Consider the following 18,387-nt stretch of genomic DNA (forward strand, 5'->3'; position numbering starts at 1 on the left):
TTGTGCTGAGAAGGGTTTGCATGGAAGAAAAGAGCGAGTGGTACCAGGACAAGGTGCTGCCTGCTGGGGTGGGGGAAACTCGTGGTTATTGAGTTGAGAAGCATCAGATTGAGAGCCTCCTTCCATGCACCATCTTCTCTTGTGGCTCAAGGTTTTGTTTCAGTGCCTTAACGTTTGTTTTCTAGCTCAATAAAACTTAGATAGGGGTTGGAAACTCTGCTTGAAGAAGGGAGCTCTTAGCCTGGTTTGTGTTTTGAATTATTAACGCGTTTTAGCAGTACCACTAGAGCTGTGATGTGCACTTTGGATACACCCCGAGCTCTGCTGCTTTTTATTTCCCCCGGTGCACGGCTCTGCATTTCTTCAAACTCTGGTAAGCCTCCCTTTATTCCTCACTTTCTGGCTACTTTAGACTCAGTAGAGCTTAAACAAAGCAGAAGATCTTTTCAGAGCTGGAAATTTGGGGAATTTAGAGCTGGGAATTTTGTCTTCTTGATTTCTTCTTCCTTAGAGGAAGGGAAGTTTGCATAAATAAGTTAAATAGAAACCTCTTAAGAGTAAACCTGGAATTAAAAGCAGGTCTCATGTTGCTCCATTCTTTTTTAACAAGATAAAGCTACATCCCTCTCTTACCTTACGGTGCTTCGTCCCCCATTGCCTGCTGTGCTGCTGGGAGCTCTCCATGAGAAGTGAGATATTTTTAAGATTAATTACCCATAATTACTATTCAGGCCCAGAGGGACCAAAAAATGATAGTAGCTTGTAATTGCAGCTGATTTTTGAAGCCTGCTAATTAGGAATTTACCTAATTACATCCCAAACTTTGCCACCTTTTGGTTGTGATCTCATCAAAAGTCAGGTCAAGCGATGCTGGGCTGGAACACTGCTTGAACTGTAAAGTTCTTGTCTTGACTCTGACCTCAGTCATTTCAGTAAGTGCTGGTCTTCCAACTTATTTCTTACATAGCAAATGGAGCTGTGCTGCCATCTGTAAGGAAGTGACCAGCACGACCTTCCCAGCACTGGGCCTTACACAAAATCAAGTTTTATATCTGCCTGTAAAAGTCTTAACCAACAAACAAGAGTGCAGGGAAGGTGTTAATGGCATTTGTGCTCACGAGATTTATTCTCACCTGTGTTACCCTATGATGAAAGCTGTGCTGCTTGGAGGCTCTTCCCAGCTGCTGGGATGTTCTGTGGTCAGCTATCAGTCCACACACAGTAATGAAAGAAGCACTTGGAGGTCACTCTTCACTCTTACTTAATAAATGTTCTGCTTCATTTCCCCTCTAAAAGCTTTTTGTGAGGCTGTTTTTCAGGGCCAGCTTGTGTGGTATTTTTGTGTGATGTTCTTCCTGTCTGCTTTGGTTTGGGTGCAGGGTAAGATGCAGATGAAACAATTCCCACACGCACTGACTTTTGAATTATGTTCAAATAGGTGTTCCTTTCCTTGCTTTCTCTCTGCCCTTTCCCCTGAGTTTGTTGTGTCTTAACTTTCTCAATCCATCTGTCAGCTCTTCGGTTGCTTAGGAATAGCTGAGAAGTGGAGCTCTGAGCTGACTGTAAGAGGAATTTCAGTGGTGCTGTCAGAGATCGTTAAACTTCTTGAATTGAACAAAAGCCTTCGGTGAGGTCATTTTCTCTGCCGGTTTGTGTGGGGTGTTTTGATTCGAAACCAAACCCAAATAAATTATGTTTGGTTTTCAAGAGTCAAGTGTTGCTTGCCTCTCGTGGAACTTCTCATGCCTACCTGATGTCGTAAAGGTGAACAGTTTGGGTCGTTCATCAGCTCTCCTTCAGGCAGCCCAGGAAGTAATGATTCAATTTTCTGTTTGGTTTCAAGCAAACCATGGAGAGAGGGAAGTTTTCCATTTTTAACAAAGAATTATCCGTGTGTCGTAACTCTTTGTGTACCAAATGGATTAATTTTTGATTTTTCCCTTTCAAAATCACTTTAGGTGTGGACAATGTACTGCACTTTTTGCTTAGATTAAGTGTGTGTTTGGCTTGCAAGTTGCTGTGATCAAATTAAGGCTTAAACAACCACTGCAAAGCAAACTGTACCTTCAGCCCTCCAGCTCTGTGCTCAGTCTGTGTTAACATGAAGATGCATTCAGCGGTCAGTGCTTTCAGACCATACGTAAAACCAGGGGATGTGAGCATAGTAAATGCCAAATGCACTGCGTTTCACACAGCCTCGTTTGTAAAGATGAGTGGCTGTTGATCTTTCCCACTTCTGGGGTCATGGGAGGAAATAAAGTTAAGTTTCCCCTCGGCTTTTATCGCTTCCTCCTGCCAAAGAAGGGGAGATTATTTTCCTTCACTTGCTGCTCCTTTAGTCAGCAGGAGGAGCTGGGACTCGGCCAGCTAATAAAGAATGCTTTTCCTGGGGAAGGAGTTCTCAGATGTGGTTGTAGTAACACTGATTTTTTCCCCCCTTGCTGCTTTTCTGTCTCAAGCCTGGTCCTGCGGGTTCTGGCTTGGAAAGATGTGTGCACGTGATGTGCAAAACTTGTTGGCTTTTGCCTGCAGTCTGCTTCTGAAGCTTTTAGTGCAGTTCTGATGGTGGCTTATTATCCTTATAACCCGCAGAACCCTGCCACGTTTATTCATCTTTTTGCATAAGGCTTTTAATGGCCAGGATTGCAGTGGGTAGATGTGTTTTGTGCAAACTGGGCTTCTTTATTCATTGATTGCTGCTGCTGTGTGAGTGTGAAATAAGGGATATCACACAGCACAGCTCTTGATTTGGTCTCTGTGTTAAAAACAGTGTGATCGTCTGTGAGTGGCTTGGAGGTGAGAAATCACAGAATGAACCTATCTGCACTCTGAGCAAGGTGAAGAAATCCTTAGGAGCTGTGATGGTGAGGAAGGATCGATGGTGAGATGGAGCAAATTGAGCTCAGATGGCACAGTGCTCTCCCTCCCATCACAGTGGTGATCTGGGGGCTGTTCTTTGTGGTTCCTTCTCCTCCCCTGGAACTCCTGAGGATATTTCAGGTGTATGACGTGTTCGTTCTGGTGCCTTTGGCTCCTATCAGTGGGGGAAAATGTTAATATTGATTTAGTGAGGGAGGAAACAGAAAAAGCGAGTGAGCAAGAGCCTAAGAGCCTGCAGTGACAAGGCTGTACCAATTCCCAGTTCTCTCAGAGGAATAACGTGCTTGTTTTCAGCAAATGGAGAAGGAGACTCTGGATAAAACTGTCACTGACCTCCCACAGAACTTAATGCAATCTGGAGCTCAGAGCAGGAGGGACAGTCATAACTAACTCAGTGATTTTAATGCACTTTCCTGGAAAGCCAGCAGTTTTATGAAATGCCACCTGCAGGAAGAGAAAAAAAGTATGTGTGTGTCTTATGTAGCTGTAATAAATAAATGTACTTCCTTTTAATTTATTTTTTTTTTACTATAAATGAAGGCATTTCTCAATAAGCTGAAATAATAACATACTACAGGTTCCAGTTGGTTTCCACTCTTAACTCATGTTGGCAGCGTGTAAAGTGAGCCTGTTTAGAAATGATGGCTGAGAACTGTAAAGCAGCCCAGCTCCTGGCCTGTGCAGCATCCTGGCCCATGCAGTGGCTGCTCAGGGTGGCTGGGAGGGCACCTCTGTGTGCTGGGGGAGGTGGCAGTGACCACAGCGAGGGGCTGTGCTCTGCAGGAGAAGAAAGGGCGCTTTGTTTTGAGGTCAAGTCACTTTTCTTCTAAACAAATAAATAAATAGGCAACTCCTTTAATTTAAGAGGCTCTTTGTTTCTCCCCAAGCCGGTCCCTCTGGCAGAGCCATCCCCATTGTCCCAGCACTGTAAATATTCCCCTAGTTGTCCCAGCCTTCCATTTGTGGCTGAATGGGGAAGATAATTTCCTCGTGGTTTTTTTTTTTTTTCCAAATCATTGCCTGAGCCCTGCTATACTTTGTAGTGCAATGCCATCTAGTGTGCACAGGGCTGTAGGCTTCCCTGCCTCTGGAAATTCAGGACAGCCGTTGTCTTCAACTGCAATGAAGTTGGAGTGCCACGAGCAGCCATTTGTCCAAAATCTCATTTTCACAATTGCTTGGTGGTGTTGGAGCGAGGTGAGGGTTGTGGCTGGGGAAGGACAGGAGAAACAGTGGTAATTTGCCCATCACAGAATCATAGGATGGCCTGAGGATGTGTGTTTTTTTTTCTTGGCATGTGCTGATTTTGTGTCTTTTATATGATTTTGATTGGGCTTTAGAACACATCCAAGGTTTTTTATCCAGTTTGCTCTTAGCACTGTTTCCACTTGTGAAATGTGGATATGAATCCCTGCTTGAGTTCAGGTCCCACACCCTACCAGCCTGGGAGCACTGGGACCTGACCTGGCTGTTCTTTGGACCTGCTGGTGAGTAGATGTGGTGCAGGAGAAACATGCCTTCATGTTCTCCAACAAGGGTTTAACAAGAGGGGTTTGCTTGCAGGCGCTTCCTTTCCAGCATCAGTTTTGGTATCTCTGTGTGATGCCCAAAATGTTTAATTCTAGATGCTGCCAGGAGGGGATCTGTGCCTCCCCAGGTGATGACTAAACCTCAGCGCAGCACAGGCTGCCAGAGAGGATTAATTTCTGAGTAATCTCATTTTGGTTTCAATTAATTGTGAAATCAGACCTTAATAGGGTGCGAAATGGAAACAGAGAGGTAACACCAGATGCCTTCATTTGCATGTGTTAATCAACACAGACCCAAATCAACAGCAACAAAAACTGGAGCCCTTCACAATGTTGGGAACGCTTCACGTTTGACCACGAACTTCCAAAAATGTGCTTTTTGGTGCATAAGTGGAAGGTCAGGAGCAGTTTTTAAACACGTACCAAAGATGGCAGCATCCTATCAGAGCCCCGAAATACTGTGCTTCCAAAATGCCAAATGTGGTGATGGAAACCCATCATTACATTGAATTGGTTTTGCTTTGAACAGTAACGTGGAAAATACTTACTTTTCCCTTTTTGAGCACAGCCTGTGGTGTAACGAATATCACAGCAGAGTGGGCATGAGTGCTTGGTGTATCACAGTGCCTCTTTCCAAGTGCCTGCTGTTATTACAGTCACCAGGGGGAATTAAGGAGTGACTAAAGGTGGTTTCCTTTGGAGGCAGACTGGCTTTTGCTTTTTGGCTGCTGGTTCTTAACTGGTTGACCTCCCAGTTTTAAGGGAGCTCATGTTGGCATTTTTGCCCTTTCTGGTGCCAGGCAGAGGCTCTCTGTGATGGAATGCTTTGCTGGTTGTAGGTGCACAGTGAGAGGGGAAATGTGGCTTTCCCAGAAGCCCATATCTGCTAGCAAAAGCACATATTAACCTGTTCCCACATTCCTCTCCTGCCCTTTGCAGAGCATTTCAGGATCTGGTTTGCCATAGATTCTCCTCGCTGTCACATTCTGTAATCTCTGTGCCAGTGGCAGACCAGCCTGCACATCGCTGGTGCACCCCTTCTGTGTCAGGAATCACTTCTTGATCTATCAGAGAGGAGTGGAGTGAGGAGGGAGCTGGGAGTCACCGTTCAGATGGGTAAAGGGCAGCTGGAAGGCTGCTGATTGCTGATTGCCCAGCTTTGCACAAAGTGAGGCTGCTGGAGAGGTGGCTTTGGCTGCAGCACTGAAAGGCACCAACTTCCTTCATTTCCTACTGTGTGTTTTCTTGGTGCACCACAGTGCTGTGTATTTAGGTGTATGAGAAGCAATCTTGTCAGTTCTGCAAGCTTGTTGTGCTTGAAAACACAGCAGCCAGGAGCACCTTCTGATAAGCCTCCAGTGAAGTGGTCATATTTCCACATAGTGTATGGGCAGGTGGGCACGTAAAATGAGTTAATATTTATTGCAACTGCAGGCAGCGCAGGAGGGAAACATAATGCAAAAAGTGTGCAGGAAGAGAGTTTGTTTATCATCTGTACACTGCAGAATTGCACTTAAAATATGAACTTCTGGGAAATTCCTGCAGCGCTGTGTGAATGGAATGAGCCCCTGCATTAACACTGCTGGATGCCTGTGTGACAGTTGTCAGTTCTGTGCCAGCCCACCTCTGTAGCTGCCTGCACTCCCAGCACAGCAGCTGATGCTCAGCTCAGCTCCTGTTGGCTCCTGGAAGCAATCGTGGTGACCTGCCTGCTTCCATGGGCTGGGCTGCAGAGGTCAGCCAGGATCTGGCCAGGTCTCCAGGCAGACCTTGAGATAAGAGCATGAAGTTGTGCTGAGGAACTGTCAGATATTAAGATTTCTGTTTTAATCAGGGAGTTCAAAAGTAGTGGTGTGTAAGGATGGAGCTGGCTGTGCTCCTTCCTGCAAAATGCCAGGCAAGGGCAGAGTGGCTGGCATAAGAACTGCATGCATGGTAAGTGGCTCTCTGTGACTGCACCTCCATGTCCTGTGCTAGCAGGGTTGCTTTGAAGCTGCAGTGCTGCATGGTGTGGTGGTGGTGCTTTGGATGCTGATGTGGCCACACACGCTGAACAGGGAACCCCAAATTTTAGGCTCAGAGGAAGGACTGCTCTCCTGATCAGGTGCTGATTGATGAAATCCTGTTGGTGTTGGTTGCAGTGCCGACCCCTCGGACAAGAGAATGCTTCTAGCTGTTAGCTGAATAGGGAAGATTGTGACAGCAAACTTTTCATCGTCGGAATACTTGTTTCCTTTAGAGAATACATGCAGCAAACAGAGCCCCGTTGTGCTGGGACACACATCCTGCTTGGATCTGGGCTTGCACAGCACCAGGGTCTTGAGAGGGATTTAATGAAGCTTCAGCTCCGAGCATTTTGATACCAGAGGAAAGGGAAGAGGGACGAGGAATCGGCTTGCCTTAAACTGTGCTGTGTTTCAGGCATGTGATGGCAGTTTGCTGTCATTTTTTTTTTTTTTTTTCTTTTCCTTCTGAGCCGTAGCAGCAGACTTCTGTGCTGCGCCTGAACACAATCCCTGCATGCATTCCCTCCCTCTCTGTTTCTCTTGGCTCTTGTTAAACTCCACGGCTTGTCTTGTGGGACCTTTCCAATGAGACAGCGAGCGGGAGAGAAAGGAACACCACTGACTTCTCTGCAGTGCAAATTGAGCATGAAATGGGCAGTGTGGATACGGCTAACGGGGCTATGGAGGCAGATCTTAAATGCTATTCATAGGCACGTTCATCTGAAGGAGCAGCGGCACCAGGAAGAGAGGAGAAGGAGGGAGCCAAACTGGGGAGTTTAATGGGATTTTGCTGTCCTGGAGCTCTCGCCGTGCAGAGCCGATGCCTGGAAGGTTTTTTCAATTAGCTGCTGGGAAACTGAGGAGAGACCTGGAACTGCTAGGCCTTGGCTAGGGGAAGAAATATCCATGGAAAGAATAGATCATTGTAGCAGGGGTAAGTAGTACACAGCCTTTCAGTGATCTCTGTGCTTGATATAAGATCCTTTTTGTTTGCTGACACTGTGTAATAACAATGCTAAAATAAAGGCAGCTGAAAGAAAGCCTTAAGGATGGCACCGAATGTTAATGTGGCGATAAAGAACGAACGGAATGAGTTTAACAGGCAGTGATTTCTTTGCAGAATTAGCAGATGTAATTTGCAAGGGCTGTGCGTTGCATTTTTGCTAGGCTGTCTTATGCTGGAGATGTTAAAGATGAGCATCGTGCCAGCTGTGGCACTGCATGCAGAGATTAACCCATGGCCTTTTGAAAGGCTCTGTGCTGAGCAAGTCAGTCTGAGAGGAGTATTGATGAGGGAGGAGAAAACAGCTGGGAATGGGGCTGGCACAGCCCAGCTCTGGGTTCTTACCTGTGCAGAAGTGAATGGCTGCTCTGATCTATTTATGTTAACTTCAGTGACTTTTACACCAATTAGAGAAATGAGGGGCAGTGAAAGAAGGACTGTGCTGCATGTTTTGGTGCTGGATATGCTCTGACCTGCTGCTAACAATGCCCAGAATGCTCCCTTTGTGATTTAAAAATGAGAATACTTCATAATATATTTCCTTCCCATTGATCCTTTATGCTGCTTCTTTAAAAAAAAAATATCTTCAGATTATAAAGCAGCTTTTATTGCTTAAGAGAATGCACTTTTATGAACTTAGAGCTGCACAAAGAACCCTATAAGCATCTGGATGTGTTTCTGTTTGACACTGAGATGGAGCTGTGTGGGACACAGATGTGGGTGAATCTTTAACCAGGTGCAGGGACACGTAGTGCCCACCTTACATGTCATGGCAAGAAGAATTTACAGTAGGCAGGGAACTTATTATAGAATGGCATGTTTTTGTTTTTCTCATTCATAGCCATAGAACCACAGAACCATGAACTGGACAGGGTCAGGATTTGCCAGCTGGACTTTCCACATGCTCACCACAGGCAGTTCAGTGCTGTCCCAAACTCACATAGGCAGTGCACATCAGTATGCAGCATGCATGAGGCCCTTGTGAAATAATGGTGAGAGTTACCCTGACACCTTCCTTGGGAAATCTCAAGTCTCTGTAAGCACTTGAGATGTGTTGTAACCCCTCCCGTTGTGCTGAATCAGCTCTGCATGTCTTTTGTGCTGGAGAGTTGGACTTAAAGCCCTTCCTGTTTCCTGCCTATCTGCTCCCTGCTTTGCACGTGGCCCAGTGAGCCTTTTATTGCATGTGCCACATTTGCATATGTGGATGAGGGCATCTCTTTACGTACCATTATTTTCTACTTGTGGTGTCAGGCTGAGTGACACCTCTCATATGAGCCCGTGGTTAGCATGACACGTAATAGCTGCTGATAAAGTTATCTGTGTCACTGTAACGTGGGCTGCAGAGCTGCCATAAGTCGAAGAAGCTGAAAGTTGCTGCTTTATTGCAGAGCAGGGCAAGATGTGGATATTCTGCTTTCAGAATGCTGTGCTGTTTGCATTGCCTCTTGTGTGCAGAATTCAGGAACAGAGAGAGTTAAATGAGTTATTTGGAATCTTTTTAGTCGACTTGTGCAGGTTTCTTTCTCCTGCTGATTCCTTCCAGCACACTGTGGCTTCTGCTTCTTTCCTTCCTTCTTTCTTTGTTGTGTTTCACACTCTGCAAGCTGTGAATTGCCAGGAAACAGCTCCATGTGCCCTGGAGTTCTGGGGGACAAACTCCTAACGGTGTGCAGCTTCAGACCTCAGAAGTTCAGAGAGAGGAGGGATTGGCAGCGCTGTGCCTGGCGCAGGGCTCTGCTCTGCTCAGACCTGTGCTCAAACTCCTTTACATCAAAACCAACCCAATCCCCTCTGCCTGTTGCTGGAGGTGTCTGTGCCAGTGTTTGCACTGACATTTTACCAGCAGTGTAGCATTACTGGGATCCTATGCCCTTAGTCATTTAAAGCATCCTTGCAAATGCTTTTATTGAGGGAAATGTTTCATTTATGTGATATGTTGTTTTATGGAAAATGAATTTGAAAGAGGTGACTTGTGTACCTCAGGACCATTTTCATTTCCTCCTGGCCACACTGCCCTTCTTGCTTGTTCCCCTCACCCTGTGTCTCCTCCCCAGTGTTGTGCAGTGGGGCTGCAGGGCAGCATTGGCCAGTGGTGCTCAGGCAGGTGTTGGTGCTCAGCATGGGCATCGTGCTGCTCTGCCTGTCGGAGCTGCATGCTCCGTGCTCTCTGAGCAACAAAACAAGCATTTAATCAACAGCATGCCATAATAGAGGCTCTGTATTTACTGGAACCAGATGCATGTGTATCTCTGAGGCTGGCTGTACCCTATGAGCTGCTCTTGCCATAACTTTGGATTTCTGTCATAGATGTGTTAGCTTTTCCCCTTGTGTTCTATCCCACGGTCTGTCTCTTGGTGGAGCTGATGGAGTCAGCATCAGATTGCATTCATTTACCCACTGTGTTGATCCCAGGGCTGCTGTAACCTGGTTGGCACAGCACAGAGCAGCACCTAACGGGCCCTCCAGAGCATGGCTTTGCAGAAGGAGCAGGAGTTCCTGCACCCATCTGTATTCTCTGATACGTTCTGGCAGTGATGCACCAGCTGTGGCCACAGCTCCTGGATCCAGAACTTGGCCTGTGGCTGCCATGTGGAACTCAATGCCCCGCTGTATGCCTGGCAGAGCACAACCACCCCACACCCATGGCAAGCTCTGGGCTTAGTGTCGTGTTTCATGCTGTCTTCTGAAACCTCAGGCACTGGAAGTAGCTCCCCCACAAGAAAGAGAGGAGAAAATGAGATCATCATGGAAGCAAAAAAGCACACATCTACTTAGGAAAGAAATCTGTAAAGCAATCTGGTGGCAGTTCTGTATTTTTCCCATCTCTTCTGCAATTTCATATGGACCTCTATCAGATTTTAGCATCTCTGCATTGGTAGGAAGAATGGTTGATGTTTCCCAGGGTCTGTGCTGGGTCTGGAGTTGTTCAGCATCTTTATAGTGATCTGGGCAGAGGGATGGAGTGCACCCTCAGCCTGTTTGCTGGTGTTACAAAGCTGGGAGGGGTGGCTGATGCACCAGAAGGCCGTGCTGCATGGAGCAGGCTGTTGGTTAGTTTGTTTTTAATAACAGCAGATACTTTAATTTCATGAAAACATTCTGTTTTCAGACCCTAAGAAGTTGTTTCTGCCTAATGGAGTCCCTAATGGTTGCATCTAAGAAGTTTTTATGAATATTTTATAGGTTATGAAGATCGACCTTCTTACGCATTTGGAGGAAATAAACAGGGGAGACCACATGAGAAAACACTTGCAACTTGATACAGGAAAATCTGGGCAAAGTAATTCTGATACAGCTCTGTGGGACTGTGTGTCTCAACAAGCTTAGGCATCAAATATATTTGGCTTAAGAATTAAAACAACAAACTCTGGCAGCATAGAATTAAGCTGCCTGCATTGGCAGCTGAACCTTGGATCAGGGACTTAGGGTGAAGTCTTTTGAAGTCGTGCATTTCTAACTGCAGTCAGAGTCGAAATCCATCAAGGTTAGGATTGAATTCTTCTTCACAGAAGTACAAACTGGATCCTGCTGTGCTTTGTGTCTGAGAGCAGCTTTACAACAGCAGACATGGATGAGACCACCTCTCCAGAACCGTGTGGAAGTGGCCAGGAATTGCCTTCCATCTCTCTTGCTGTGTGCAACAGGCTCAGGACAAGTTTTTTTTTTCCCCTTCTTTCACATTTACTTTCTATTACTGTCATAGTGCATTAGTATTTCTTAATCTGACTTACTCTTTTTGTCTAACTGATTACCTGTGATACTCAGGGTTGGATGTCTTGCACCGATCCTATGGCGAACTTAAAAACATGGGGACTGAAGCTGCTGTGTTTGCAGAGGAGTCTTTGCTGGCATGTACATGAGTGCTCCATCCCCTGTGCTGTGGACTGCTTCAGCTTTGCAAATCCTTTCTGACAAGGCGTGCTTCTGGGTGTGCATACACACAAGCACCCAGTGAGCCACGTGCAGTAACCCACGGTGGTTACATCACCAAGAAAACAAATTCTTCGTTCTCAGCTAGAGCAACATAATGCAAATCAACACCCGTCAGCCTGATGCTGATAACTTCAGTCAGTGCTAAAAGCAGTTGTTGAATTTCTGAAGCTGGCTGCTGCTGGCACGTAGGCGCTGTGCTTTCTGACTGCCATCTATTGGGGCTGTTCTCTGCTCTGCCTGAGCAAATGCAGCCTCCTGCTCTGAACTCACAGCATGAGCAGCGGTGTGCAAACAGCCGGGGTGACCTTTCTCCAGCATTACATCCTGGAGTCAGCCTCTGAGGAGCCAAATCCAGAGCTAATTACTTCTCAGGAGATGCTGCTCTTTGCTGCCTCACAGGGATGCCATTTGCTCACCACCTGCGTGGCTGTTCAGGTGGATGGAGGAGCTCTATGTGCATGGATCCCTGCATCCTCTCCTCTGCCTTTAAAGTCCTCCTCCCCAGCAGTTTTGATTTGCAGAGAAGCTGAAGGGATTCCTCAGCTGCTTCGGTCTCTCAGATGGACAGAACTGCACAGCATGTAGGCATTGCCTCATTGGGAGCTTATACTGAAAACAAAATAACAATATAACCCCAAAAGAGACCCACTGTGGTGCACATAAGGCACATATGGAGCTGTTCTGACCTCTGGAATGTTTAAAGCAGCTGAGGGTGCTGCTGGGGGTGAGCACCTGCCTAAAGCACTGGCAGGGTTTGTTGGTCCATGCAGTGATGCTCAGCTGAAGGGATGCTGACTGCTGAATAATCATGCTGCCGTAGGAAGGAAGCATTTCTCATGTAATTGGCAAACTTAAAATAGTTCTCTACGTTACTATGGGCAAAACACGCTTCCTGTAACCTTTTAAATTGACTTAATGCTTGTTCTTATTAAAGTTAGGCTTTCTGAGCACACCTGTGAGCTGATGGGAACTTATTTCTGCAAGGAGGAGAATTTAAGCCAGCATTTAATTTCACCCTTTTCTCTTGTGACCTCCTTACTTGGAACAGTGATGTTTTCTTTTGTACTCTGTGCAGCCCATGTGGAAAAAATAGGCTGTCTCCTTGGGATCAGTTTGCCTCCTTACTGCAGAGGAGCAGCCGAGCTGAATTCCACATACAAACACCAAACTGCATTCCTCAGTGCCAATGTTAGCAAACCTCCAGCATTAATCTATGTGATGTTTATACCCTATTGTATCATACGAGCTTTACGAAACTGACATGAAAACTCATTGCTTGTCTGCAGTGAGCACACAGCATCCCGTGCACACGAGGTGTGCAGTGAGCAATGCTGTCACAGCGCTGCCAGCACAGAGCAGTCATCCGGGGCCATGGCAGGAGATGCTTTTCCTTGAGCTCTGTTTGATTTCTGCTGCTCACAGGTGCCACTTTGGAGATTTCAAAGGGCTGGTTTCAAAGAGCAGTCAATAAATGGAGCTTCGGATATAGAAATATTTTGTGAATGTTGCTCTCTTGGCTTTACTTTCATCCTTACTTCCGAATATTTGTGCTTGGGTAAAGCTGCTGTGCTGCAAGTTCTGCTCTGGGGCCACAGCTCAGTGTGAAAGGGATAAAACAGAAGATGGGGAATTGTGTGGGAGTAAGATGAGTACATTTAGCAAGATAAATTCTGGAGAGGGGGAGGAAAGCCACAGGTAAACACATTTTAATTGTCAGAGAAGTTAGCTGGAAAATGATTCACTGCACAGAAAGATTTGCCAATGTAGAATTTCAAATACAATAAAATAATGACTTCGGATATATCAAAAAAAGAGGTTTTGAAGGGTCCTCCTTACTTGGAGAACCCAAAGTAAGGAGCGGATCCAGCAGAGAGAAGGTGAAGTGTGTGATCAGCAGGGTGCTTTGAAGGGCACTGAAGGCGCCGTGCGCTTGGAGGCTGCAGCTGAACAGCTGATAAAAGGTTTTTCTTCTGCACTTCTAAGTTTGAGGAGTGTGAAAGCATCCTCAGGGTTTGTCCTGAGGATATTTGGGCCATACAGTTATTTATTTAATGTTAATAGAACAGGGAAATATTTCACTGGATGCTTTTGACCATCAGCCATAGCTTTCACCCAATTCATACTTCCGAAAGCATTGCATAAGGGTGGCATTTGTCCTGTGATTTTTTCCCTCATCTGATTTGCTAAATTGCACAATCATCGTTAATTAAGGAGAGGACAGACATCGAGGAGATATTGGAAGCAGTGGTTTAGAAAGCAAAGAAGTGCATTGCTGCTATTGTCAGAACAAATGATCAGACCTAACAGCGCTTTGGAAACTTAATGAGCTTTTGCTATGGCTGAGTTTGAGCAGCAGAAATTTCAGCTGCGTGTGCCTGGCTGCTTCTGCCAAGGAATTAACCTTAAATTCCATCTTGGAAAAGCATAAGAAGATGACCAGGTTTCCTTGGAACAATGACACATCCTCTGCCAGGGGGAGCGTCAGCCTTTCCACTGACTTAAGGCTCCTGGCAAAAGCCATTTCTTCATCGTCCTGCCATCTCGCCGTTCCTACAGATGTGTGCTGTGTTTGAGATGGACCCCATGGAGGTTTTGCTCACCCATGGCCATGTGGGCAGCTCAGCCCCATGCCTGGCAGCTCACTGACCCCCTCCCTCCTGCAGCACTGCACCCTCAGTGCAATGGATGGCTCCAGCACCCGGTGAGGCTGCGCCCACTAACCAGCCTGATCCCTCCAAGCAAACTGAATTGTAATGTTATGAAGCCTTGTGGTTTTTCTGAGTCTAGAGAGGGCGGTTGTGTTCATTTAATGTCCATAGTTATTTTACTTGGCTGTGAAAGGCATTTTTCACACGATGAGGACATGCGTTTGCATTGAGTTCTGCACAGGTAGGTGCAGTTTGCCCATTGCTGCACAGCAGGTGTTGTGGCAGTAATGGATGCGCTGCATTTCCTGCATGTAGACCCAAAGAAACGACGTGTCAGCAGATGCACCTGCTGCTCAGGGTCTGGGATCCACGTGCCATGCAGACAGGATCACAGTAGAGCTGACGCCGTGCAGCTCCAGACAAACAAATGAGGCTGTAAAGCTCCTGGTGCTTTGCTCCAAGCTCAGACCTGCCAGAGTTTGATGCGAGGATTATTCTTGGAGGGAGAGCAAAAGGAGCTTCCAAAGCCACTTTGGAGAGGACAGCAGAGAGCATTTGTTTTGTTCCTTGCTAACCCTCGTTCTGCACACACACAGGCTTGTGAAGCTACCGTGCTTTTGAGTGAGGCTTGTGCATGTGCCATATCATAACTAGCTTTCCCTCCCGTGTTGTTGTTTATCTCTGCAAGAGGAATGACCAGTAAATCAGTAAATCACTCTGCAGGGGACTCCTGTAATCACTGCCTTAGCTGCTAGCTTACTGGAGATGAGCTGCTTTTTCTCTGATGGTGAGGAGACCAAAGGAACCAGCAGCATTTCTAAGCCAGCCCTGCCTGTAAATGTTATCAGTAAAGTCTTGGCTAGCAAGCGCTGCTCTTTCCTGGCAGAACTGTGCACCAACAAGGTATGTAACTTCATTTTGTCTTCCAAGTTACCAATCTGAAACTGTTGCCATTGGAGTGGATGGGTTTTATGACATTGTGTTTGCTTCTAGGGCTGGTTTCCTGTTCTTGGAAATCTCTGCTGCTGTTTGGTCTGTTTTCATTACTCATTGCTGGGCAGTTGTTGGTTGCATTCAGTACCACTGCAGCTCTTTTTGGTCAGTGGCATGCAGTGATTTAATGCCATGTAATGCAGGAGGAGGAGGAATTCCACACCTGCTCCAGGGTTTGGTATGTCAGTTCTTGGGCTGTATGTGCAGAGCAGAGACCCACAGGTTTGTCTTTAGCCACATAAATCAGAGCAGACCTTGTACTTTGTAGGGTGTTTTGCTTGGAAGATATACTGATCTCAGTCACCTTGAAGCAGCATTAATGCATATCTATTAACAAAGCAAAACAGAAATTAAACCCCGTGTGTTCAGGGAGTGTAAGTGAATCTTGAGGAAATTTTACTGCAAGAACAGGTATGTTACAGGGTGTAACCGACAGGTCTCCCTCTGGATGTGGTTCTCTCTCTCTTGGTAGGTGTGAGTCTGGCTGATTGCTCAGCTTGCAGGGTCTCCATAGCCCAGATGGGCCATTCAGAGCACTGCTGCACAGCTGATGGGCCCTCTCAGGAGTTGCTCTGACCTCTGTTTTAGCACACATAGACCAGGAGTTTGCCTAAGGGGACACTGAGAAGCCCTAAAATGCAAGCAAACTACGTGGGTGTGAAGGCAGTGAGTATAAATCAGCAGCTTAATCCTCAGGTAGCTCTGCTCTTTCAAATGAAAAGCGATCTCGGTGTGCTGTAACTCAGCCCTCCTACACACAGGGACTTCACGCCTACAGATGATTCACCTTCTATTTCTGGAGAGGTCGTGTACAGACTTGGCTCGACATGAATCCAAATGGGTGCACATTACAGTACGTGTAAGAGGAAAGGTGATGCAATTCCACCTTTGTCTTAACCGGACCCGTGACTTTTCCTACCCTGTCTCACATTGCACAGAACTGAGCCCTGTGCACGTCAGGGAGCTGCTGCAGGTTTGTGCTGTGACTTCGTGGCTGGGCTGCTGGCTGTCCTGTCCACAGAGCTGCAGGGATGTGCTGTAAGGAGGCAGGGCCTGGAATTCCATCGTGGGCAGATGGAGTGGGTGCACGGACCCTAAATAAGCACAGGGCACGTTAAGGGATGGAAACTTTTCTCCTTGAGTAGGAAACCTGCTTTTGATTGACCTGCAGCTCCCTGGAACCTGACAAACATGGGAAATATTGCCATGTGTTGGCTTTCCTTTAACTGCATGTTTTGTTTTTTGGGTTGTGTTTTTCATGCTGGCTTGAAAATGTAGTAGCACTTCATGTACAAAAATTGATAGTAAATGATAATTCTGCACCCCAGTGCAGAAATAAGTTATTATCACATGCACGGCAGCATGCAACACACTGTTACACAAACAGAAAAGTCCATCTTACAGATAAGTCTCTTCCTGGAATGCAGTTTTTGGGTGTAATTAAGCTCACCGTGTTAAAGACCTTCTGAAGTTGGGTTGATTTGCAGGGCTGTACTGCACCCCACCTCCGTGAGAATGTGGGAATGTGTCAACATTGTGAAGTTCTCACTGAAAAGCTTTTGAGATGAAAGTTTGCTCTGAAGGGGGGAAGTGTCAGTGGGACCACAATGGTGTCCAGAAGCCAAGTAGAGAGCATGCTAAGGAGGTGGAATGGGAAAAGCCCAAGAGTGGTCAAAGGGGATATCTCATGGGTTTTCTGGGGAAAGGATGGATGAAATTGGAGAGGATCACTGTTATCTGACACGTGAATAATTATGGAGATATTTTCAGGGAACAATTAATTTGCAGACTTCTCAGCTAGACGTTCAATCCCCTCCTTGAACACTTTGCCTTCCTATGATTGCTTTATTTTTGAACCATACCTTTTATTTTTAAGCTATCAGGTGAGATGCCGGAATCCAATGGCATCAGAGGGTCTGTGCAAGGCATGAATGCTGAGTATTTCCTATCTGATGAGTGCAGACAGGCTCTGCTCCCCGCTTCCCTGAGACTCAGTGTGTCTTGGAGCGAGCTGATGTGCTGCGTGCGTTGTCCCATGGCTGGCTCAGCCCTGCTCACTGACCTGCTCTTTCTCTCTCTCTTCCCACCCTCTCCCCATTCCCTTGCAGCTTTCACTCCCAGAAGAACAGAGCGAAGTGATGAGGAACGGCTGTGAATCCAAGGAACTTGTCTACCTTGTCCAGATCTCTTGCCAGGTAAATGCCACGTTTTCTCTCCCCGCGTCGTTTTGCAGCCCATGTTGCACTGTGTTTAGTGTAACAGCCTTATAATGTTTTGATGTTGCACTTCCCTGCAGCATGTGTGGGTTTTTCTCCCCTTCCCCTCCAGCTCAGCCCTCAGAAGGATGCTGTCTGTAGTGCTGTGACCAGCTAGTCTTAAGGAAACAAATCCCTTAGGCAAATAATCCCAGCCCCAGTTTGTGCAGAGCTGCACAGCGTGACCCAGGGCCTCAAGCATGCATGCTTCAGTTGTGTCTGTGTGTGTGCCCAGCAGCTGAAGGCAGCACAGCAGGGATGCAAGGGGAGGAAATCCATGTGCAAGGCTGTGGCTGGTGCTGGTGGTGAGGCTGCTGTCAGCCGTGGGGCAGATCCACCCCCAGCAGTGACAGCTCTGCTACTGCAGAATCAGAGTGCTCTGCACAAATGGATCTGTTGCTTTGTGCCAGTCCCTATCTGATAGAACAGGGATGGGGACTTTGTAAAACGCTGCGTAATAGGCTATCATGTTTTAATAGACTGAATGAAACGGTTGTCTGTGGGAGACGAATTGCATTGGCAAGTTCCATTGAGAATTAATGCCTGTGTTTGGCATTTTCCTGGTCTCAGCATAGCAGTTCTTTTCGTGATTCATCTCAGCACTACTTGAGCATCCATCTCAGCAATTCGTACTGAACGTTAATGGGAGTCACTGTGGAGTCTCTCTCTGAAGCTCTTTATGTGGTTCTGACCTTTCTTGGGTACTAAAACAAAGCATACAGAATAAGGATGTGTGTGCAGCCTGCACTGGATTGCATGGGGCAGAGCCCAGTGACTTCCAGTGAGATTTTTCAAGGGATTTAAGGAATCTGAAGACTTGAGATACCCTCAGGGGTCTCTAGGACCTGCAGGATATGTGAGAACAGGAGCAAGCCCTGGGAGCTGCATGTAGCAGTGAATTGCATGCAAGGTATGGGCAGTGCTGTGGCCAGAGTGAGCCCAGCTGTCCTGCAGTTTGTCTGACACTGCTGTCAGCCCTCGGATGCTTTGTGGGAACGTCTCAGAATGTTATTCAGAGAGCTGATTTCTCTGGGGACAGCGTGGTGAGTCTGTGCCTTGCGCAAGGGAGATGCAGTTTGCAGCCAGACTGAACAGAGCTGCTGCCCAGTAGATCCAGAGGCTGTGAGCTGTGCCCAG

At 46.7% G+C, this 18,387-nt stretch overlaps 1 protein-coding gene across 6 annotated transcripts in view; it reads left to right on the plus strand.

Moving 5' to 3' along the window:
• The window catches only part of ARHGAP32 (Rho GTPase activating protein 32), a 176,578-nt gene that overhangs the window by 88,911 nt on the left and 69,280 nt on the right, over positions 1–18,387 (plus strand). For 5 of the 6 annotated variants that reach the window (XM_031599737.2, XM_090123405.1, XM_031599735.2 and 2 more), the window contains one exon: positions 17,104–17,190. In XM_031599737.2, coding sequence (XP_031455597.2) covers positions 17,104–17,190 — 87 coding nt within the window. Of the gene's footprint in view, positions 1–7,327; positions 7,350–17,103; positions 17,191–18,387 lie in introns of those variants that run through there. The other variant, XM_090123406.1, reaches the window with a different exon arrangement.

This window comes from Phasianus colchicus, chromosome 23 (assembly GCF_987193195.1).
Source record: "Phasianus colchicus chromosome 23, bPhaCol1.hap1.1, whole genome shotgun sequence".
Lineage (NCBI taxonomy): Eukaryota > Metazoa > Chordata > Aves > Galliformes > Phasianidae > Phasianus > Phasianus colchicus.